At 27.1% G+C, this 26,191-nt stretch overlaps 2 protein-coding genes and 1 pseudogene across 3 annotated transcripts in view; 1 reads left to right on the forward strand and 2 right to left on the reverse strand.

Moving 5' to 3' along the window:
- The first annotated feature begins 893 nt into the window (after positions 1-893).
- On the forward strand, positions 894-10,304 carry LOC145969660 (adenosine deaminase). 2 transcript variants are annotated; one of them, XM_083095769.1, is made up of 6 exons: positions 895-1,509; positions 5,301-5,339; positions 6,592-6,846; positions 7,961-8,546; positions 8,821-9,141; positions 9,397-10,304. In XM_083095769.1, exons 3-6 carry the CDS (start codon positions 6,615-6,617, stop codon positions 9,839-9,841), a joined length of 1,584 nt encoding a protein of 527 aa, XP_082951895.1. In that variant the 5' UTR covers positions 895-1,509; positions 5,301-5,339; positions 6,592-6,614; the 3' UTR covers positions 9,842-10,304. The 2 variants fall into 2 exon arrangements, with proteins under 2 accessions (XP_082951896.1, XP_082951895.1); XM_083095770.1 differs by lacking the exon at positions 5,301-5,339 and having other exon boundaries at positions 894-1,509.
- Positions 10,305-10,323: 19 nt separating this feature from the next.
- Positions 10,324-26,191, reverse strand: part of LOC145969915 (uncharacterized) — a 34,892-nt gene continuing 19,024 nt past the window's right edge. Inside the window, exons 19-36 of the mRNA XM_083096247.1 lie at positions 21,595-21,731; positions 21,051-21,304; positions 20,178-20,653; positions 19,920-20,024; positions 19,634-19,789; positions 19,465-19,517; positions 19,096-19,147; positions 17,913-18,022; positions 17,495-17,748; positions 16,823-17,295; positions 16,373-16,477; positions 16,103-16,258; positions 15,825-15,868; positions 14,046-14,299; positions 11,867-12,339; positions 11,696-11,800; positions 10,583-10,738; positions 10,324-10,377 (exon numbers count right to left, since the gene is read on the reverse strand). Of these exons, the coding sequence (XP_082952373.1) occupies positions 10,324-10,377; positions 10,583-10,738; positions 11,696-11,800; positions 11,867-12,339; positions 14,046-14,299; positions 15,825-15,868; positions 16,103-16,258; positions 16,373-16,477; positions 16,823-17,295; positions 17,495-17,748; positions 17,913-18,022; positions 19,096-19,147; positions 19,465-19,517; positions 19,634-19,789; positions 19,920-20,024; positions 20,178-20,653; positions 21,051-21,304; positions 21,595-21,731 (3,417 nt within the window). The remainder of the gene's footprint in view (positions 10,378-10,582; positions 10,739-11,695; positions 11,801-11,866; positions 12,340-14,045; positions 14,300-15,824; positions 15,869-16,102; positions 16,259-16,372; positions 16,478-16,822; positions 17,296-17,494; positions 17,749-17,912; positions 18,023-19,095; positions 19,148-19,464; positions 19,518-19,633; positions 19,790-19,919; positions 20,025-20,177; positions 20,654-21,050; positions 21,305-21,594; positions 21,732-26,191) is intronic.
- LOC145969661 (4-vinylanisole receptor-like) lies at positions 23,273-25,471 on the reverse strand (annotated as a pseudogene).

The following is a 26,191-nucleotide window of genomic DNA, read 5'->3' on the forward strand; positions in this document are numbered from 1 at the left end:
AATGAATATTTTACAAGATATTTTACGGTTTATGTAAAATTAAGAAATTATTTCAAGCCTCATAACTCAAAAAGTACTTAACGAAAATGTACTTAATTATAGTGTTTTGGAAAGCTCTGGAGATGAGCTACAAGAATATACAAAAATATATAGGATGTTCCATTTAAAAAAATTGAAGTGACCTTCACGTGACCTTCAAATGACTCTTCAAGGTCAAACCAATGATACCATCTTATGGCCCCCTCGAAACCATACAACTTTTGTCTAAAACATTTTTCTCTATCTTGCTTATTTTTCGAGTTATTTGGCTGCCTAAGTTAAAATGGGTCACCCTGTATATTGATATGTATTGAACTAGTATATATTGAACTAGTATGTATATATTCTTTAACTTTATCTTAATATTTTATAATATAGAATGACAAGAAGAATTGATTTATATATCGAAAAACAAGTTTTTGTCTAAAAAAACGAACATATGTTTTTAAATCTCAAATTTTTAAAATCTAGAAAAAATATTGAATTATCCCAAAAAGTTCTCTTTAAAAGCAAGCAACTTTTATCTGAGAAAGAGATATTTTTCTATAAAATATATTTCTTAGGATTTATTGAAGATGATATTAAGAGATTTATTCTGTATTAACTTCAACAATACATCCAATATTCAAAATGCAACATTAACGAAATTTAATATATTAAATATATTATGATACTATGAATGATAAATTTTAGATTCTAAAAGAGCATGAAAATACAGATTTAATGTTTCTTTAACAGAAATTAGTCAAAAATAATACTATAAAATATTCAAAAAATACATAAAAAAATACTTATCAATATGTGCAGTTAAATTAAGAGTTACTCTCTAAGCACACAAGCAACGATGATTCCATATAACGTTATCATTATTTTTTTGCAGTTGAATTGATAATTTAACATAATTACATTGACATGTTATGAAGTTGAATTCCTTACTTTGATTAATTTTTCTCTGTGTTGCGATAATGAATATGAATTGCATTTACAAACAGATATTGACCAAAAATAACACGCGCAAGAATAGTACGTCGCAAACGTAATTTTCAATAATGAAAGAAAAAAGAAGGACACTTTGGTCTAAACAGAATGTATGTTCTATTTTCAATTTCGTGTAACTAAATATGAGATTCTTTATATAATACATACAAACGCACACACACATTTATGCATACATGAAACTTAGAAAAAAAATGTAACAATATTTGAATTAGAATGGAATGTGCTCTTGAATTTTACGAGGAAGAAAATTTCTTATCTCCTATTTCAATTTATGTGATTAAATGCGATCCTCTTATGAGATCATGATTATCAGAGCGAAGTGAGATAACTTAATGGATATATTGTCCATGATTGAAATATATTGTTAGTATGGAATAAGTGAAGGAAGTGTGCTTATACGTGCTCGAGTGTAAAACTATTTTCTTTCCGAATAATCAGTAATTAGCACGTTTGCCATCCGGAAATATAAATGTATTAATTGTTTGTATTTATTTAAAATTGCATCGATTTGAATCAGCGATAATACATATAGTATTGTAAAATTTACTTAATTTACTTGTGTATTACTTAGTTTGTTAAGCTGTAATACTATTTGCCTTCATATTCTTGTTTTACGCAATGCTACACATTGCAGACAAGTTAATCAAATAATATAGAATGTCATAGCTTCTTATCAAAAGTTTTATAATCAATAATTTTTATGATTTGTGAGATTATGTGATAATGTGAAAGAAGTAACATTACTTTTAAATAAAATGAGTTTATTTACGAAAATATAAACGCCTGAGGAAAGGGTCGGAACTGTCCTCCTCCGATTTTGATAAGCTTCGCATATGTTGTTGTCTAGATTAAAATAAGAGCTGTAATGCTATTTGCCTTCATATTCTTGTCTTACGCAATGCTACACATTGCAGACAAGTGAATCAAATAATATAGAATGTCAGAGCTTCTTATCAAAAATTTTATAATCAATAATTTTTGTGATTTGTGAGATTATGTGATAATATGAAAGAAATAACATTACTTCTAAATAAAATGAGTTTATTTACGAAAATATAAACGCCTGAGGAAAGGGTTGGAACTGTCCTCCTCCGATTTTGATAAGCTTTGCATATGTTGTAGTCTAGATCAAAATAAGAGACACGTATTTTTTTATATGAGCCATTAAGGGGATGAAACACTCTTTTGAAAAAAGTCGGTTTTTATTATATTTCTGAGCAAAATGGTAAAAGATACAAAAAAAGTTTTGAATCCAAGTTTTATCGTTTTGAATGTACTATTATAACAGTATAATCAGATTTTTCGAAAATATTATATTTTTCGAAATTTCTCTTCTCCCTCTCAATTTTGAAAATTTTGAAATTTTTCTTATAGCAAGACTTAAAGCATATTTATAGTGTCAAATCATGTATGAGATAAAGTTATATTCAGAAAACGCATTTTTCAAAAATAAACTAGAAATACCTCTATATCGCTATATGCGCGTGCCATCCGTGTCCATTTCTTGCTTGCTACTCATGGCGACAATTTTTTATTCGGAATCTCACAGAGAACCATGAATTTTCAATAAATAATTTATATATTAGAATTTTCATATTATATATGTATTTACATCTCATTAAAGAGACTTTACTTTGTTCGTTTTCATATTACATATATATTTACATCTCATTAAAGAGACTTTACCTTGTCCACCTGGATACAATTTCAGTGGATAAAAATATCTTATTTTCTCTCATACGAAAGATTTAAGTTATTTATTGCCATAATATATAATAACATAATTGTTATAATCAATCTTTAATGAGATGTTAATATATGATAATTTATTATCAGTGCAACACAAATAGATGTGCTTATGCAACAAAAGTGTGATATTAATATAAGACAATTTTAGAATTGCGTCCAACGGAATATGTACGCATTATCATATAAGTATCTATCGTGAATTGATCTAGCAGTTTAGTATACGGTTTCATTCTATTACGATTCGATGAAAAAGGATGCATATAATACGTATGTATTAATTTTAAAAATGTTTGTTGCTCAAACTTTTATATACTTATTTTTCTAAAAATCTAAGTGCTTTCTTTATTAAATTACCATAAATTATGTGATAAAAGTATACAATTTTTTTATAAAACGGGAAATTAATTTTTCTTTTTTGCTCTACAGATTTCTTACAAAGATCATTATTTTAACATGTAATATAAAGATTAATATTATATTATATGTATTAAAAATTAAAATTAATCTGTATATGTATTAAAAAAAATATATTTATTAATACATTGTTAAATTATTAATATATTGTTAAGTTAATTACATATTTATATATTGTTAAGTTAATTACATATATATATATATATAATTTTAATTTTTAAATTACATGTTAAATCAAAACAGTGATCTTTCAAGTATTTTCTAAGTTTTATAAAAAATAGTATACTTTTATCATGGATAACTTATAGTAATTTAATAAAGAAGTTTATCATATAATTTATAGTAATTTAGTAAAAAAGATATTTAAAAATTTTAAATAAGTACGGATGACACGCGCGTAAAGCGATATAGAGGTATTTCTAGCTTATTTCTGAAAAATGCGTTTCTGAATATAACTTTATCGAGAAATATCATGAATAATTGGTTTTGGTTTTAATTTTTAAATATTAATCATATTCGAGAAAGTTGATTAATTCTTTCTTTTAATGGATTTCTCTTAACGATATTTTTTTTAGTGGCAATTTGCACTTGACGAATGTTTTTTTGAACTACTTGCACTTGAATTTGGCATTAAATATGCTTTAAGTTTTGCTATAAGAGAAATTTCAAAATTTTCAAAATTAGAAGAGGGAGGGAAATTTCAAAAAATCTGATTACACTGTTATAGTAGTACATTCAAAACGATAAAACTTTTATTTGAAACTTTTTTTGTATCTTTTACTGTTTCGACAGTATTCACTCAGAAGTATAAAAACTGACTTTTTTCAAGAGGATGTTTCACCCTCTTAACCATATGGACATATATACAAAAATACGTTTTTCTTATTTTTATTTAGAATTTAGATCACAACATATTCAAAGCTTATCAAAATCAGATGGAGATTCCGACCCTTTTTTGTTTAGAAACATCATGAACAAATTAGTTTTGGTTTTAATTTTTACAAAAATATTAACAATAGTTAACAAAATAAGTAACAAAAATATTAACAATTATAACAATAGAGCAAGTTGATTAATTCTTTCTTTTAACGGATTTTCCTTAACGATATTTTCCTAGCGACAATTTGTATTTTATGAATGTATTTGTGAACTATTTATATATACTTATCTTCATAAAAACATGTTTTATAAATCACATGTGTAAGGAAATATGAGATTTTAAAATATTGTGTTGAAAATGACGTTTCCTTCGAGATGTTACGTAAAGATAAATCTCGTTAGGTCACGTATGAGAATGTAGATTATTTTGTACAACGTTTCAATGTATATATCGTGTGGAGTGATGAGTTTTTTTATCGTCATTTACTCCTAATCTATTTGTTATATGTTTATTCATATTTGTTATATGTTTAACCATTTGTTATATATTTATTCCTTATAATCTTTTAATCACAACTAAACTTGCTCTAATTAACAATCTATAGATTTACAAATTGATAAATATGAGAAATCCAAAAGAATATCATGTGCACACACAATCACACGCACGCATGCATAGATGCATGTTATATACATAGGAAGAAAGAAAACAAAAAAATTATTAAAAATATTTAATATAAAATTTACTACCATATATTGAAAAGGGAAATTATTTGACAAATATAATTGATAATGCTTAAAAAAAATAAAAATCACTATTTTAATCATTATTATAATATTAATTATTTAGATTCATATAATCAATATTTTAATATATATTTTAATATATATTAAATCTATATTAAAACTTGTTCCATTATAATATAGAACTATCAATAATCTAATTACAACGAAAATATAAACAGATGATTAAAATAAGTGATAAATAAAAAATCACTTGCTAGAAAATACTTTATATATGTATATTACAAAAATATATATTTCTATAAGATATAAAATAATAACATAAAAGTAAATATATGAGACATATAATTAAGATCAGTTATAATGAAATATAATCCTATAATTAGTTTCATTTGATAACTTAAAATTTAACTAATTTATATAACTAATTTTATGTTATTTTACATTGAAAGTAATTGCTTTTCTTTTTCTTTTAGGCGTTTCAATCCATTATTAACATTTCTATCTTATTACTGGTATGTGTTTATATGCATTGATATGTATGTTCATCTACGTTGAGCAATAATTGTGATGATTCATCATTAAAACATTATATCTTTCTCTCTTATCAATCCAAAATTCACCTTCATCAGTACAAGATGAAAATAGCTGTAAAACAACGGTTTTTCTTGTAATACATTCAATGATCAGAATACATTTACTTTATAAAATTTTATCTTATACAATTTACATAACAATGTACAAACGTATTATTTACGTAATTAATTTAATTAAATTATACGAATTATACGTATATATTTGCGTTTGCATAACTTAATTAAGTGTATAAGGAATTCTATAAAAAATAAAGATCGGGGATAATTTATAATTGCTTTTTGATCAAGTCTTTTAGCGAATTCGATTGAATGCACTAGTGTGCACTTAAAGGTTGTCGTATATAAATTTACACAATAGCATTAGTAATTAAAATAGTAAGATAATTAATATGAATTATTATTATATTATTGTTTAGTACGAATAACGACATAATAATAATGTAGAATTAATTATCTTATTGTTTTATTTATACTTAATTGTAAATTGGTATACAACAGCTTTTAATATGCACAGGGCGCATTAGTATATCCGAATTCACTATTTGACTAATATAAAATACATGTTACTTTAAACCGCGGAAATGTTTGATGCAAGATCCTTATTTTTTATAATTCTTAAATTTTAAATAGTTATCTGATTGATTTAAACCGTGTATATTTCTTATTTTCCGAATCTTAGTTGAAGGAAAATCAATTAAATTTTCCATCAAAATAGACCTGAAAATAAAAATGATCTTCCTTTTTAACATATCTTATTGTATCGTGCATAATATCGCTGCAACAAATATAAATAGTTAAATTAGTAAAACGCGAAATTTTATTAATTGTAACCTGTATAAATAAATTTACACGTATATTTTCAGTCATATATAGATTTTTATCATAACTTGATTTGACTTGAGTTATACAGGTAAAAAATACACATATTATTAATCATTGACAATACACATGGTTAGCAAACGAATCTACTAATGAGTGACCCTCAATGAATCACTACTAGTATTATAATGATAGCCTCAGTGGTACAAGTTATTCAGTAGAGATCAGAGAACCGTAACGTTCACATATGTAGTTCTATTTATGTAGGAGCAAGTAAAATCATGAATTAATTTTTCGACGCAAATATTTTATCAAGGTAAAACTGCATAACGACGACGACATTTGTGTCTAGTTAATAAAGTACAGTTTTCCACGATGGCCTGGTTGATCTCGTTTACCTTGACGATCTTGATCTGTGGGAACGTAATCAACGCATACCTCATGCCCAGACAAGAGTTCACGCGACAACGCTTTTACTGGAAGTTGCGACGGCAATTGATGATGGATGAAAAGCAACATTCCTTGGGTGGCGAATTGAAGCTCAATCCCGCCGAATTTATTGCGGATCGGGTTCTGATGTCATTCAAAAACCGAGAAATATACGATGGTTTGATCCTTTTATTATCTTAATAACAATTAGTTTGCGTGTAAATAAAATCTACAATTATTTAAATAAAAAGATCGCAATTTTTTTAGATTATTGATCAATTTCTGGCGCAATTTTTTTCATAGAATGAGTTTTGTGCATTGTTCAAAAGTAAATTCTGTAACAAAAAAATTCAAAAAATGTCTTTTACATTCAATGTAATTCATTTCAAATCATTTTCACATAACATTAAATTTATTCGCTAAATAAATCTTAGCTTTTTAGCTTCTTTTTCTGTTTTTCTGTTTAGAATCGTTATGTCATAGTGTATTGCCTGTTGTTTTAATCGAGTCTGTTGTTTTAATTGAGAGAATGTCTCAATGTCAAGTATATAATTACGACAGATCAGTGTAAAAAAATAAGCAAATTAAAGCTTAATATATTGAAATGATAAGATTATAAGAGACCAAGTGAGAAGCATAAAAACAGTTGATAATTATTTAAATTGATTTAATCTTTGAAACTAATTCTATCATTTGGCCATTTTCTAAGTGATCTTTTCATAATTAATGTTTTCGAAACTATGTTATCAATAATGCATGAAACCATGAATTTATAATGACATAATATGATGATTTATAAAGATATCGATGAATATCTTTATGATAAGAATCACTATCTATCAAATATACGTTATAAGTACATCTGATTTTAAAACATACAAATATAAATTGAGATTAAAGTACTTCTCGAAATATGATTTTACAACAGAAGCATATAATTCACATTTCTACTTTCATATTCACAATTGTTTTCAGAATCTTTCAGTGCTATATTTAAATAACATTGGAAGATATAACTTTAACAGTCTGCTTTCCATAAGATTATTTTCTAGCATTAAATAATGAAATGAGTTAACAATAAATTAATTATGAAAATCTTTATAAACGAAAAGCAAGAAAGAAAAATGTGTTAAAAATATATATATAAAATATCAAAAAAATATATATATAAAATAAAAGAGAAAGAGTTGGCTGAAAACGATACATTGTTAATTATTACAGTTGATAATGATAGGTATCTAATGTTTAGTTTATAATAAATATTCTTATAATAGAAATTTCATTATCCGTAGAGTTTAAAAACAATACCTTTTTACCATCGCGCAACTTCCTGGAAGTGATATCGGAAATTGAAAAATCCGAGGTATTTAAGATCCTACGTGAAATGCCCAAAGGCGCCGTTCTCCATGTTCACGAATCCTCCATTGGCTCGCCCTATTATAAGCTCAATAACGTGAGCTATCGCGAAAATCTGTACGTATGTGATCAAAACGACAATTTGCAACTTAAGTTTTTCGATAATCCTGATGGGACGTGCGACTGGCAATTGCTGAGCGAGATACGACAAGATACAGAAAAAGCCAACGCGATCAACGATAGAATTAGGCGGTCGTTGACCATGATCACGGAAAATCCAAAAAGCGTTTATGACACCGTCGACAAAGCATGGGAAAAGTTCAATAGTATTTTCTCATTTATGCACTCCTGGCTGTCCTACCGACCTGTCTTCGAAGACGTTTATTATCATGCATTAGAGGAGTTGTACGAAGATAATGTGATGTATGCGGAAATACGGTCAACACTATCGTCAATATACGATTTTGATCGAGTCTATAGAACGCTAGAAATGGCAGGGATTCTTAAGAATGTTACCGATAGGTAAGAAGCTTTTCATTTAAATTATTTTATTTTCATAACTCCAGGTAGATTTTTACGATAGAACTACATAGCTTATTTAATACTTAACGACATTATTTTATTGATTTCTATCATATTGATATCACTAGTTTCGTACTTTCAAAAATGGTTTCAAATATGAAATCTAACATGAAAAAAGATACTTTGTTTTTAATTTATTTCAATAATTTATTTTACAACTGTAATGAAAAATATTGTGAGCAAGGAGATGTGTAATAAAATAGATATATGATAGATTTCTACGGGACCATCCTGATTTTCTTGGCGTTAAGATTATATATGCGCCGAAGCGATCCATCAATGAAACGGAACTAAACGAATATCTGAGAACGCTGGTGCAACTAATAGAACTCTATCCGAACTTTGTAATTGGTTTTGACTTGGTCGGCCAGGAGGACAAAGGAGAACCTCTCATAAAGTTTGCTGATCAATTAAACAGCGTTAATCCAAATGTTAAGTTCTTCTTCCACGCCGGAGAGACCAATTGGAACGGAATATCTACTGATTCAAATCTTTTCGATGCTTTGTTACTCAACACCAAACGTATCGGTCATGGGTGAGTAGTGTAAATAAAATTAAAAGAAAATTAATTTAGAAAATTTAAAATAGAAACATTAATTAATTTAAAAATTAAAGGAGCAAATTGCATTTTTATGACGTTTTTTCATTTATTATTTAGTTTATTTTATTTAAATTTCTATTTTAATGATAAAGTAAATTGGGATATATCGAAAGTTACCTAAAATATCGTTCGCAGTCTATGATTGATATAATGTACAGACATAAATCAACATTCAGAACATTTTTTCAGATATGCATTGACAAAACACCCACTTTTATGGAAACTTGTGCAGCAATTGAATGTTGCGGTAGAGATTTGTCCCATCTCGAATCAAGTTCTCAGTCTCGTGCAAGATATGCGAAATCATCCTGCAACCGCTTTATTCGCGTCGGACTCGCCCATAGTGATTTCCAGCGATGATCCCGGACTTTGGGATGTTAAAGGACTCAGTTACGATTTTTATGAAGCTTTTATGGGTCTCATGAGCGCCAACTCGGATCTCAGAAGTCTCAAGCAACTGGCAATTAACTCGCTGATCTATAGTGGCATGAACGACCAAGAAAAGAATTATGCATTGGCCCAATGGCAGGCCAAGTGGGACGCTTTCGTGAACAAGCTGGCTTACACAAATCTTCATGATAATAAATGGAAAAGATTATTTGGGCTTCTTCTTCCCAATATATATAATCAGTAAGATAAAAGGATATATTTCTGGTAAAATAAGAGAATAAATACTATGATGTTTAATGTAATTCAAAAATATTAATTAATAGAGTATTCGTAGATCTATTTTCGAATAATTATTTATGTTTTTTAACTTTCTCAGTATAATAATTAAAACTATTTTGATTTAAAAAGCAAATGCGTTAAATTTAAAAATTGTTTAGAAGTTTCTCATTTTTATATGTATGTATTACATTTAATTTGAATCTTTGCTACCTATTATCGTGTATTTTTGCATCACATTATCATGTTTATTAATGATGCATTATTGCGCATGAAAATATTTCTAACGTGCGTTCTTTCTGAATTATGCTCATTAAAGAAACTTCTTAATGTAAAGAAAAATTCTTCGAAAGAATATCGCGCAGTGTTTTACAATTTTGTGGACAATAAGATATAAAAATTACATAAAATAAATTTTATTTTTTTCACTATACACGAGACAACAATTCATTAATTTGATGCCTGTTGTAAGAGATTGTATGCTGAGTAGGAGGTCCTGCAGATCTGCGAAAGTAAAATTCACCATTATTATGTTTATTACCTGATTATAAGGATTACAAAGACATTTGTTGATACATGTTGATATTTATCTGTACAATTAATTTCTGCAATATTATTACATAAATAATTGCTATACTAACGATATTATAAACATGAATTTCGCAATTCATGCAATTTACGCAATATATGTAAATTTATGTTTACTTACCCAAGTAAAGGTGTTAAGTGATAATGCAAATATTCCATGATAAGAGAACATTATCCCCTTCTGACTGTTTATCATGATGAAGATGAGAGATTTGCGATCTTGCGGCGTCGCTTTTGTCCAATCACTGGAATAAATAGCAGTTGCGATGCCTTTGCTCTAAGAATGAAATGTCAATCTGTACTAGCTAATCGTACTATTTCTTTTAAGGTATTAATGCTACAAATGCATACACGTGTTTTTCGAACAATTATTACAATACAATTTTTCAAATTTTCTGTTTTTTAGTTTATTATATATATATATATATATATATATATATATATATATATGTATATATGTATATATATATATATATACATATATGTGTATGTATGTATGTATAAGCTGTAATTAAAAATATGGCTAAACTTTGGGGAAATATTTCCCATACAAAGAGGATGAAAACATGTTATATTAAACTTTTGTTAAGGCTCTTTCTCTAATCTTTTTATCAGATGAAGATAAAAAGGCTTTCCTGAATTTGCACACGTGTATCGTATACATATACATATTTGCGCGCGTGTTTCTAAATCTTGTATTATGACTTAATTATTTGAGAAATAACAATATTGTCTATTCGAAAAATGATATATTATTTCAAAGGAGCGAGAGAATGTGACTAGTAGCTGCAGTTTGATATATACGCATTTAATATGTCAAAGTAAGATAGATGATAAGAAATAGATTCATTAATTAAAAAATAATATTTAGTTAATTTTATCAGTTAATATTAATATAATTTAATATTGATTAATATTAATATTAATATTCATAGAATTTTAATTAATAATATTATAATATCAATTAATAATTTTAACTCTTTATTATATATATTTAATATATTATATTTTTATATTAAATATTGTATTTTTTGTTGTTTTATATATTATATTTTATATTATATTATTTTTAATATTATTTATATTATTATATATTATATTAATTAAAATATTCAACACATATAGTCATAATGTATAAATATTTAGAGATGAAATACGCGTGTTGGATGTATTTAGATACATATATGTTGCAAAGTTAGGTGGAAAGGTATTTTTGCTCTCGTCTATAATTTACCTTCAATTCAAGCTCGTTTCCATACCAACAATAGTAAAACAATTGAAGCAACATACCACTCAAATATAGAAGCATAGAAAGAAACTCAAAGCTGAGCAGTCTCGTCTGTAAAAAATAAATGTATGTCACATCAGCAATACTACAAATAAAAATTTCATTTTCATAATGTACCTTTGATATTAGAAATATACTGGTGCACACAATGACTAGACTGAAAAAGAAAAATACCATAACCGACCATATGAATAATTCTTGCATTTTTTTTACCAAAATCTTAACGAGTAAATGATGTCTAACGCATTCCTCGATCGAGACATTCGTCTGTGACTTTCTTTCGGAAGAGATGCAATTCAAATTTTCCGTCAATCGATGACACATCAGCTCGATCTGTGCGCAAGTATGAATTATGAAGCCGTAAATAAGACTGTCGAAGGAAACGTTGAGCATTATCCCATAGAACAGCGTTATAAACTGTTGCAGGTATGTTGCTAAATATATAAATAGATTCGACACGGAATATGGAATGTATGACTTCAACGGCAGCACATGCTCGTTTTTTGTAAGTAGGCCTAGAGCTGGCGTAATCATGAAACCCAGCCCGGTTGCGAAAGATATCATCATGAATGATACAGTGCTCCATTTAGCTATCATGGATAGTTGAATTAATATTTAAGAATCGTTTTTTACACAATATTTAATGCTCATTTTCTAACAATATATAAGTTATTGTTTATACGAGAATCATTTCATCAAAATCTATCATGTAAACAATCAGCAAATTTAATTATATTCTCGAATATTAAAAAATATCTATACATATCTTTAATTTTAATTTTTATATTTATTTACTTATATTAAATGAGATATAAAAGCATCTCTCATAATTATAAAATAAATTACAAATTATGTTTAAAAAAATAACATAACAAAACCTCCTAACGAGTACATTTTGACATCGATGGGAGGACTTAGTACCTGAAAGATTTTTTGTGAAAGAAAAGTTAAATAATCTGCTGTAAAAGCATTGCCACGAGTTGCAAATAAAAATCATATGTAACGAATATATTTAAATGCACATTAATATGTTAGTTTTCAATGTTTCACGAATGGTGAGTAGTATCTTCGCATTATATTTCGCTCCGATAAGCAATGCGATTTAAATCGATTAAAATTCAATCGATTGCCCGATAAGAGCAACATAAGGTCGTCTTTATTTAGTTTTGTCTTGTCTTTTGTCTGCACCATATAGTGTCGTTCTATCGTATTTGCATATAGTAGCCAAACACTACAATATTTTTTCATTATATTTTAAAGATATATATGTGCTCTGAGACAAGAATCGGGATAAAGATGATTCATGTTGATCTTATCTATCGATTTCGAATTCTTCCGCATTGATTTTCATGTCGAATGATTAATCACGTCTTTGCGTAATATACAGGGTTTAGCAAAAGTGTGGAAACCCCTTAATATTTCGAAAAATACGCATTTAAAAAAAAAATGTTTCATACAAAAGTTATAGGGTTTTATCAATTAGTGTAAAGAAAACACACAGTTGTTTTTAAGAGAAAATATGTAATTGTTAATTGCAAATTACATATTTTTTCTTAAAAACAACTATGTTTTTTCTTTACACCAATTGATTCCTCTCATTATTTTGTACATAAAAGTATTAAGGTAAGATAATCGAAAAATGAATATTTTACAAGATATTTTATGGTTTATGTAAAATTAAGAAATGATTTCAAGCCTCATAACTCGGAAAGTACTTAATGAAAACTAACTTAATTATAGTGTTTTGGAAAGCTCTCGAGATAAGCTACAAGAATATGCAAAAGCATATAGAGTGTCCCATTTAAAAAGTTGGAGGTGACCTTCACATAACCTTGACAACGCTATTCGAGGTCATAATAATGTTGCTGTGTAATGCGCCACATAAAACCCTATAACTTTTGTATGAAACATTTTTTTTTAAAATGAGTATTTTTCGAAATATTAAGGGGTTTCCACAGTTTTGCTAAACCCTGTATAATTTTAATTTCGCTCCAATAAGCGGTCAGGCTTGAAATCGAATCAGTTGTTCGATAAAGATAATAGATTCCATAGTGTAAAATGATGGATATTTATCAAAATAAATTTTCATCTTTTGAGAAGAATAAAATTACATGACAATTAGATGACAATTACTTACAGCAAAAACTAATAGGCATCATAGAAAAAAAGCAACAATAAACATCGAACATTTAATTGCTAATTCTAAATCGTCTAAAGAGATCTTAATATAATCATAATACATCTCACCATACATCAAACGTCATATAACATATCAAAATGCAAATTATTCGAATACCTTTACGATTATGTTCTTCCATTATTAGTTGTTCCGTAGAATTTTTTGGTTGACACATTTTTATACGCAGATAATCCAGCAATTCCGACACTTTATTCTCCCGTAGTAGAAAATTTGCATATTTTACACTCAACGTTAAGAAGGTCAATCCCAAAAAGAGCCCTTCTGTTAATTCGTGAAGGTGATCACGTGTACGAATCACTTCTACCGCATCAAGTATTGTAAATTCATATATTAAGAAAACAACCGCGTATCTGCGAATATTATTGTTTTAGATAATCGCTGAGTGAATTAATAAGAGAAAAAGAATCCATAGCAATTGTAAAATTTATACGAGTGAGGATGCATTTGTGATATTTTATTGTCGTATAGTATATCTTAATATACTACACATATGTCTTCATATATACCTATAACAAAAACGCAAAAATGCAACACACATATTGTCGTCTTCTCGTTCCTTCCATGCTCCGCAAAACTGCAGAGCTTTAAAATTTACCGGTAGAATGTCCATATTTTCATATTATTGTAGCGTAATTGTAAGAGCTTAAATATTACCTTATTTTAGTCATCATGGAATCTCTTTTGTCTTTTAATAATGTATTAGTTCATTCCGAGATAAATGAAAACTTTCTTTCAAAGATGTTTCGTCATTATGAGATGCATTAGTAATAAAGTACGTACAACATTATAGAGTGGACGTTAAAATTTAATACGGTCGAGTCTTTATCAGAAGTCTTTTCCCAACATTGTATTTGTTTCATCCACCAAGGAAAAAAGAATTCGCTTTCATATATATAACATGTCTTTTAAAATAAAATGACCATCGAGTATTTTACGGGAAATATTTGTTAAGAACAATTTCTACACAATGTGATATTGTGTAAATTTCCACAGGAAAATATGTATCTATATACATTGAATTTAATATTGAATGGAAAATGTGTGCTTATAAACTTATATGACATGAATAGCAAACTGTACAAGTTGGATGTGAAAAGGTAAGAACTTATATAAGAACTGATCAAAGATATGTAATTTTTCAAAATAATTTTATTCTATTAACGATAAAAAATAAAAAATTTGATTCTAAATTATTAGCAAATTTGGTATAAACAAAATATTGTTATGAGATCAAACTTTTAATTAGTAAATATTGAAAGTTTTATTAATAAACAATTTATTATTTGCAAATATTTAATACAATTAATAATAATTGATCTAAGAGTGAATTTATTCAGAAAATATATATCGTCTATTTTACGTCCTACACTAAAAAAAATATTTTACTGATGTAGATAGATTTTTAGGTGTAACAATAAAAATTTATCATTATTTTTATGTATGCTAGAACATTGTTGATAACATGTAGAATTTATAGCATTCTCTAGTAATATCTTCTAACAAATTTAGGTTTCACATTGATAAATATTAATTGAGTTGGATAAATATATAATTCTAAACTAATTTGTGAGGAACGATTTTTCTGTTTATCATAATCAAGCTTAACTGGATAGGCTAGAGAAAGATTTTTTTTCTAAGTTTCACTAGCAGTTCAAACATAAATTCTGTCTCCGTCATTTGGATTGAATAAGTGTAGAATATATGCGACATAACAATATCTGCTAATTATTTAATAACTTCAGTTAATTTCTCATATTCAGAAAATTGTTGCTGTAATTGCAAGACTATTCTTTTGAGTGTACATAAATATAGAACTACAATTTAATGAGAGTAAATTTCATTATAATTAAAGATGTATCTATTAATTAATTTGACGCTTGCTGCAGGATATTAAAAGCCGAGTAAGACGTCTTAAAAATCTAAACAAACAAAATTAAAGTGTTAAAAATTAAAATATTAATGTTAAAAATGATAACATTAAACATTTTCTACAAAGTGCTCTTTTATGCATATCAAATTGAACATTTAAAAAATTGTAGTAACAGCGATAAGTTTAAAATGCTTTTTAATTGAAACTAAAATCTGAGGAGATTTCTGTAAATTTTACAAAATGCATGCATATATATATATATATTTTTTCTGAATTTCCTTACCCAAGTAAAAGTGTCTAGAGATAATGCAAATATTTTGTTATTCGAAAATGTTAATCCTTTCTGACTATTTATCATAATAAGTATCAGGGACTTGCGCTCATGCGACGTGGTCAATGTCCAATTGCTCAAATAAATACTATTAGCGATACTTTTGCTCTGAAAAAAAGATTATTCGTTGCCATTTATACAATCAGAGCTATTTTCTTATAGAATAATATTAATATTTTGCATTTTATGATTTTTAAATTTTATTAAAATAAAATTGTTTACCTTCAATTCAAGCTCGTTCCCATACCAGCAGTAAAAAAATATTTGCAGCATTATACTACTAAAATATAGTGTTAAAGAAAGAAACTGGATGCTGAAGAGTTTTGTCTGAAATGTTTGGCAAAATTAATTTAATTTACAAATTACGAATAGTGCAAAAGAGATACATGTAAATGAATTTCTTTCATGTCTAAAGTTTTTAAAAGTATAAAATTACTATTATTGCTATATAAATTAATAATATTAATATTTCTTATATTATTGAAATATTAATGGTAGATATGTTATGTATATTTTATTTTTTACGCTATTACAGTAAGATATTATAATTATATTGTAATTTAAAAATTGTGACCTACGCAAATTAAAATTATTTGTTTAGTTATTTAACTATAGAATTAATTAAAAGCAATAATCAATGAAAAGATATATAATCCAAAATATAGTCCTAACCTTTGATATCAAGAAAATGCTGGTGCAGAGAATAATCAAACTAAAAAAGAAGAGGACCATAACTGTCCAGATAAATAGCGCTCCGACTTTCTTCACTAAAGTGTGCACAAGTATATGATGTTTGATGCATTCTTCAATCGATACAGTTGCATCCGATTTTTTTTGGAAATTTATCGAGGCCCTATTATTATCTGTCAATCGGCTACAAATCAACTCTATCTGCCCGCAGGCGTGAATTGTGAAACCATAAACGAGAGAATCGAATGAAACATTGAGCATAATTGCATAAAACAGCGCTGCAGCTTGTTGTAGGTATGTCGCCACATAAGGGAATATTTCCGAAATGGAATAGGGAACGTACGATTTCGTGGGCAGGATCCATTCGCCCTTGCCAAGTCCCAGAATCGGTGCCATCACGAGGCCCAAAGCAGTAGCTTGCGACATGATTAAGAAGGAAAGTGTGCTCCACTTAGCTGTCATGAATATTTCGATTTATTTCACTAAAAAAATTGTTCGCCAGAATTCGAATCGATCGTGAAAGACGGTCAGTGTATTGAAGTGAATTTTTATCGAGTTTTATCGAATTTTATTAATAATTAAATTATATAGCATTTAATTATATTAAAAAAATTTTTGAATTATATAGATTACCTTTAATAATAAATTCAATACCTTTTCGACTATGCGTCTCTATTATTATCCTTTCCGTCGAATTTCTCGGTTGACACATTTTTACGCGCAAACAATCCAACACTTCTGACACATCGTTCTTTCGTAGCAAAAAATTCGCATATTTGAGACACAATGTTATATAAGTCGATGCCAAAAAGAGTCCTTCCGTTAACTCATTGATTCGATCACGCATGCGAATCAGTTCTATCACTTCGAATATCGTAAATTCATATATTAGGAAGAAGATTGCGTACCTGCCAGTATAAAATGTGTAATTAATAGTTTCAAATAATGAATCAAAAATAATCTCTTTAATTTGATAACTTGTAAACATAAGTTAATATAAAATTAAAAGTAATTATCATTATTTTAATTTTTAATATAGTCATGTTATTTTATATTTTATGAGCTTAAATACTTGTAACAGAAATGTAAACAACTAAGAATGATGTTATCGTCCTCTTGTTCTTTCCATGCGCCACAAAACCATAAAACTTTAAAGTTCACCGGTAAAATGTCCATAGCTGTGCATTATCTCTGTGTCATTTGACATGTTTTTATCTCAATTGAAATTCTTCGTTTCTCAATGCATAATAAATTGAAGTTCGATAACTATAAGAAAAAATGTCCGGTAACATTTCATTATTGTAAACTATACATTAATAATATAATAATGGCATATGTACTATATCATCGAACATACTTAAATTTTAAAAACGGTCGATTTGTAGCTAACTATGCAAACTTTTTCTAATGCTATGTATGTATATTGCTCTAGTATAGAAAAATATATTATGAATGTTGTGTTTTGGCCCTATATTGTCATCGCGGAAGAATTTATCCAAATAACAACTTTTGCTGATAAAATATTCAGTAGTGTTGCATCTGTTTCGTGAAAAATATAGTCGTCGTAAATAAAATATAATCCTATACACATAGAATTTGTCGAAAGCCCATTGTGTCGAAAGCCCACGGATGACATGGATATAATATCTTTAAATCTATTTATTTCTATGTATCTCAGATTTTTATAACGTTAACTTTTTAACGTTCTACAATATTATTACATAGAGAAAATAAATAAATATTTTAATAAATAGAAAGTGATCATACATAAAATATTGTTTGGTGTATTAAAGTGCATAAAAATATAAATAATGTAGATATAAGATTCCATTTCAAAATTTTTATATGTATGCCTGAAATGAACATCAAAAGCAGAATAAGATGTTTCTATAATCTGCATAAAAAGGAACATATATTAACAATTATTGCTTATGTATGAGATAGAAAAAGACACATATACATAACGAAACATATCATACGTTGTCAACATTCGTTCTCATGAATTAGTAACAAAATCGCTAAAATGTTCCTTAACATTTCATGTCGTCGAATAGAGAGAGAGATTTCCTTGACTGGTTTTCTTCTTACTGCTACATTTTTTTTCTCGTCTCTACATTCATTTTCAATCGGTATATCAAATATTTGCGACGATGTGTATTATTTTTATAAATTATGAATTTACACAATTTATTGCACATTATTATATAATAAAAATATAAAAGTAAAGGCCATATTATTGAAGTATTACATATTACTTTATTGATTGTGAAAAATGTATTTGCAAACTTCGGTTGCTCGTTCGGAAAACTGACAGTTAGATGAAAAATTTGCAAAGCAAATGATAATAGATTATAAGTTTATAACAGCATAAAAGTATAAAATAAACTGCAGGTATGCTCTTATTTGGAAAAATATTAGCGCATAAAATTTTATTTCACTTTATATCTTATTTTGCTAATAAGATGCAATGTATACATTTTGAGAAGTAATCTACAGAAAATAAGTTTCTATAAAAATATCTATAAATCAATTTTTCTACTGATAAATATACAATAGTATGAAAATACATTTAATGTCAATTAAAACAGCAATATTACATTTGTTAAAGAATAAGTAGAAAGTACTAATTCGAAGATTGTTGTAACAAGTTGAAAGCAGAGTAAGACGTTTTTATAATCTGCATAGATGAAGAATACATGTAATTTACAGAATATATATTTTTTAGATTAATTTTGCATTATGTTTTACGTATTTTTTTGAATTATACTTGTTGCGTATGTTAGATGTACTCACCCATGTGAAACTGCTAAGAATTAGCGCACAAATTCCATAGAAAGAAAGTATCCTCCCTTTTTGGCTCATCATCATCATGAGCAACAAATTTTTACGTTGCTTTGTTGATATTGTCATCCAGTTGCTTGCATAAATAGCATATGCAATATTTTTATTCTAAATAAAAAATATATTCAGTACATATATTTATTTAATATATATACATATACAAAAAATTTAAAATATCAAAATATATATATAAAAGTATAAAATATCAAATAACAAAAAAATTTAGTATTAGTAACACCTTCAAGTCAAGCTCATTGCCATACCAGCAATATGTAAATATTTGGAACATCATTGATCCTAAATACATGATAAAACTGAAAAATTCCGGGCCAAAGAGCTCTTTCTGCAATAAAAGTGTGAATTGCAATATTATATTTACATTTTAGATTTCACCTGTACCCAATCAAATTAATTTTACAAATGTTAACGTTATTGATTTATGTTTTATATATTAATCTTTATATTTATGAAAAATATGTAAGAGAGAATTTCTTACTTTTGACATCTGATAGATGTTGGTACAAAGAGTGATGAGGCTGAAGAAGAATAAAGTAGCAACATTCCACATAAATAATGATTGTATCCTGTACATGATGTCATAAACTAAAATATGATGTTTCGCGCATTCTGCGATAGCGAAGCTTTCAATGGCGTATGCATTTTTTTCATTATTTTCTTGAAGAAATTGAAATATTTCTGTCAATCGATAGCACAACAATTCAATTTGTCCGCAGGTATGAATAATGAAACCATACGCGAGGGAGTCCAAAGAGACGTTTAATAATATTCCATAAATTAAAGTTGCGCTTTGCTGAAGATAAGTCAACATGTAAGGAAGTAACGTTGTGGTAGAATACGGTATGTACGTCTTGAGGGGTAAAGATTTTTCGTCCGGAATCAATAGAGGCATTATGATAAACATTAATCCCGTTGTTTGGCACATGAGCATGTAGAAACAGACGATTCCTTTAGCTTTGTTCGCAATACATCATACAGCGAAATGAAGTTTGTAAAATAATTAATTATATGCAAAGATATAGAAATTATAATTATTTAAATTATAATTATAATTATTTACTATTAAGTTTAATTTTTACTATTAGATTTTATAAAATCAACTTTTTGCGCTATAGAGAGAGAGAGAGAGAGAGAGAGAGAGAGAGAGAGAGGTTTTTTAAATAATTAGATTTTCGGGCAAAAGCTTTGCATTTAGCTAAACATATATTTATATATTATTTCTTTTTATTAAAAAATGTAACATTTAAGATTTTCGGAAGAATTTTATTACTAATACTATCTAAAAAATTATTTAATTTAAGTATATACTTAATTTAATATTCTAGAGAACTACAATATAATATAAAAATACCTTTGCGATCGTATTGCTTCAGTATCAATTTCTCGGCAAAATCTCTTGGCTGACAGATCTTGACACGAAAGCAACCTAACAAAGCACGCAATTCGCACTGTCGCATCGAAAAATTTAAATATTTTAGGCACAATGACACGAAAGTGAAAACAATAAATAAAACCTCCATTACAGCTTCCATATTATTTCTTATACGTATGAGCTCGATTATTTCGAATATCGTCACATGATATATTAAAACAGCAATGATATACCTATGAAAATATATATATAATGTATATGAGAAAAGAAAATAGATATATGTATATCTCATGCGTTTATTGCATGTATGTGCACATATATATTAAATAATATTAGATAGATTTTGATATATTTTCATATATTTTGATATACATTGATATGTATTATATATCAAAATTTTTCTTATCATTCTTAATTGATGAATAATATTCCTTTAAAGACAATTTTGATTTTAATATATCAATAAAATATTTTTAACAAAATTTTAAAAATCACTTTTGTTTAACATATATCTTATAATTACTTGTAGCAGAAGATGGCAAAACGTATTATCAAGTTGCTATCCTCATGTTCTTTCCATACACCGCAGAAACGAAAAACAAAGAAGTTTATCGGCAACAAATCCATATTTTTATCGTCGTATTTAATGTAACAGCAAATCTCCCCCCAACAATGACAATATGTAGCGTGCCATCAGTTCAGAATTCTGAGTCTCTGACTACAATGTTCTCTTGCATTAATAACGATGATGTATAGCTATAGCATTATGTTAGGGTACATTATTTTTTAATATCGTCCGTAGAGATGAAGCGCTTTTTCCATTGCTGTTTCTATTTTAATATATTCAATTTTATATTCTTCTTAAAGAGATAATACATCTCATTGTCAACGGCAATATCATACAAGCCTTCAATATATCAGTAAATGTTTTCACTTATATTTAAAAGCTTTCCTTTTACAATATTTTATAAATATGAAAACCATCAAAATCGTAAATATAAAATAAAGCTGTAAGATAAAGACTTGTAAAAATTTATTGTGGGACATATTTTTCTGATTAACAAACTGTTCTATACGATTGAATCGTTTTATTAAAAAATTGATATATTGATTAAAATTGACATTTTTATAGGCAGAAATTTTAATAGACAACATGAAGAGTGAAACCGTAGATGAAAAAAATCGAATGAGACGTTGAACAAAACCCCGTAAAATATCCCGTCATCTTGCAATGATGATGAAGATACATAACAAAATATAGACTACAAATAAGCCAGTTATCAGTTCAGCAGGTACTTCTTGATAAGTCTATTAGTATCTTTATTCTCACAATAAGAGTGAGCACGAGAGTTATGTAAATGGCTTGGGCTATCTCGTAATGCTCAGATGCACCACTTGGCTGTGGTACATGTATGAGGATTATTTTTATATTTTTAAAAATTTATTGTAATATTTATTATTTTAATATTTTTATAAATTTATATCACATATTTAAATAAAATTTTATGTATAGATTATAAAACATTGAAAAATATCAATTTCGCATTTAATTTTGATATATTTTAAGTATAATTTATGCTTTGTCTTCTCTCACAAAAATCTTAATATTATCTTTATATTATCGCTATATAATATTATATATAAAAATATTATATTCAAACATTTTGTATTCCTCCAAAGAAAAAAAATTCGTTTTTATATATGCCTTTGATATAGAAGTATTTCGGGAAATGATTTGTTAAGAAGAGTTTTTATTAATCAAATCAAATTTCCAGGAATATATAAAAATTGAATTTAATATTAAACGAATTATATATATATAGACTGTACAATGACTAAAAACTGGGAAGAGATAAATTCATAAAACCTAACCAAGAGATAAATTCTAGAAAACTGACTAAAGATATAACTTTTGAAAATAATTTCATTCAGTTAGCAATAAAATATAAAAAAATTTGAATGTGAATTATTAGCAAATTTTGATAAATGAAACATTAGAACTAAGGGTTTGATCAGCAAATATTTGTCATTTTATTAATAGGCAACGAGTGATTATTTGTAAGAAATTAACATAATTAATAATAATTGATATAAAAGTGATTTCTTCCAGAAAATATTATATGTCATTTAACATCTTATTAAATATAGAACTACGTTATAATGAAAATAAATTACATTACAATTAATAATGTATTTGATAATTAATTCGATGCTTGTTGCAGGAGATTAAAAGTTGAATAAGGCGTTCTAAAAATCTAGAGAAACAGCATTAAGTTGACAACGTTAAAAATTTTTTTTAATCGTGTTGTTTTATGTACTCCACCTTAAGCACTTAAAAATTGCAATAACAATAAATATAAAATGCTTTTAGTAGTAATTATTAAAAATAAATACTACGAAAATGAATTTTACGATATGCATGCATATATTTATTTCTGGGCTTACTTACCCAGGTAAAAGTGTCCAGGGATAACGCAAACATTCTGTTATTGGAAAACGTCACCTCTCTGACTATTTATCATAATGAGTATTAGGGATCTGCGCTCATGCGACGTAGTTAATGTCCAATTGCTAAAATAAATGCTATTTCCGATATTTTTGCTCTGTAAAAGAGGTTGTCGATTATTTCGCTGCCACACAATTAAACCTAATTTTGCAAATTCTTTTGTAGGACAATACTAATATTTTACATGTTTCGATCTTGAAATTTTATTGAAGTACTATATAATTATTTACCTTTAATTCAAGCTCATTTCCATACCAATAGTAAAAAAATATCTGCAGCATTATATTGCTAAAATATAGTATCAAGGAAAGAAACTCGGTGCTGAAGAGTTTTGTCTGCAAAATTTATTTATTTTATGATTTACAAACAGTATGAAATAATTGCATATTAAATGAATTTTTCTCATATCTAAAAATTTTTAAAGTAATAAATAGGTATTATTCAAATGTTATAATATTTTAATAATATAATATAGTATTAATTTCTTATATTATTGAAATATTAATATAAGATACTTCAGAAATACAAAATTTATATGTATCTTATTTTTACGCTATTAAAATATGGATTTTATAATTATATTGTAATTCTCAAAAGATAATCTAATCTAAGTAAATTAAAATAACTTGTTTAATTATTTATGGAATTAATTGAAAGCATAGAATTAATTAAAAGAAATAATCGACAAAAAAACACAGTCCCAACCTTTGATATCAGAAAAATGCTGGTGCAGAGAATAATCAGACTGAAAAAAAAGAGGACCATGACTGTCCAGATGAATAGTTCTCCTATCTTTTTCACTAAAGTGTGTACAAGTATATGATGCCTGACGCAGTTCCTCAATCGACGCAGTTACATCTGAATTCTTTCCGAAATTTACCGATGCCCTTATATTATTTGTCAAACGGCAACAAATCAGTTCGATTTGCCCGCAGGCGTGAATTGTGAAACCATAAACGAGAGAATCGAATGAAACATTGAGCATAATTGCATAAAACAGCGCTGCAGCTTGTTGTAGGTATGTCGTCACATAAGGGAATATTTCCGAAATGGAATAGGGAACGTACGATTTCATGGGCAGGATCCATTCGCCCTTGCCAAGTCCCAGAATCGATGCCATCACGAGGCCCAAAGCAATATCTTGCGACATGATTAAGAAGGAAAGTGTGCTCCACTTAGCTGTCATGAATATTTCGATTTATTTCATTAAAAAAATCGTTCGCCAGAATTCGAATCGATCGTGAAAGACGGTCAGTGTATTGAAGTGAATTTTTATCGAGTTTTATCGAATTTTATTGATAATTAAATTATATAGCATTTAATTATATTAAAAAAATTTTTGAATTATATAGATTACCTTTAATAATAAATTTAATACCTTTTCGACTATGCGTCTCTATTATTATCTTTTCCATCGAATTTCTCGGTTGACACATTTTTACGCGCAAACAATCCAACACTTCTGACACATCGTTCTTTCGTAGCAAAAAATTCGCATATTTGAGACATAATGTTATATAAATCGATGCCAAAAAGAGTCCTTAACTCATTGATTCGATCACGCATGCGAATCAGTTCTATCACTTCGAATATCGTAAATTCATATATTAGGAAGAAGATTGCGTATCTGCCAGTATAAAATGTGTAATTAATAGTTTCAAAAAATGAACCAAAAATAATCTCTTTAATTGATAACTTGAACACATGTTAATATAAAAGTAAAAATAATTTTATCATTATTTTAATTCTGAATATGGCCATGTTATTTTATATTTTATGAGCTTAAATATTTGTAACAGAAATGTAAACAACTAAGAATGATGTTATCGTCCTCTTGTTCTTTCCTTGCGCCACAAAATCATAAAACTTTAAAGTTCATCGGTAAAATGTCCATAGCTGTGCGTTATCTCTGTGTCATTTGACATGTTTCTATCTCAATTGAAATTCTTCGTTTCTCAATGCATAATAAATTGATATTCGATACTATAAGAAAAAATTTCCGGCAATGTTTCATTATTAAACTATACATTAAACTATACATTAATAATATAATAATGGCATATGTACTATATCATCGAACATACATACTTAAATTTTAAAAACGATCGATTTGTAGCTAACTATGCAATCTTCTTCTAATGCTATGTATGTATATTGCTCTAGTATAGAAAAATATAATATGAATGTTGTGTTTTGGCATCCTATATTGTCATTGCGGAAGAATTTATCTAAATAACAACTTTCGCTGATAAAATATTCAATAGTGCATTTGTTTCGTGAAAAATATAGTCGTCGTAAATAAAATATAATCGTACACATATAGAACCATTGTGTCGAAAGCCTACGGATATTGATGACACGGATATAATATCTTTAAATCTATTTATTTCTATGTGTGCTTAGATTTTTGTAATGTTAACTTTTTAATGCTCTATAATATTATTACATAGAAAATAAATAAATATTTTAATAAATAGAAAGTGATTATACATGAAATAATGTTTGGTGTATTAAAGTGCATAAAAATATAAATAATGTAGATATAAGATTCTATTTCAAAATTTTTATCATCAAAAGCATCAAAAGCAGAATAAGATGTTTTTATAATCTGCAG

Source organism: Camponotus vicinus, unplaced genomic scaffold (assembly GCF_025532165.1).
Source record: "Camponotus vicinus isolate PSW18456_S1 unplaced genomic scaffold, iyCamVici1.0 SCAF_4, whole genome shotgun sequence".
NCBI lineage: Eukaryota > Metazoa > Arthropoda > Insecta > Hymenoptera > Formicidae > Camponotus > Camponotus vicinus.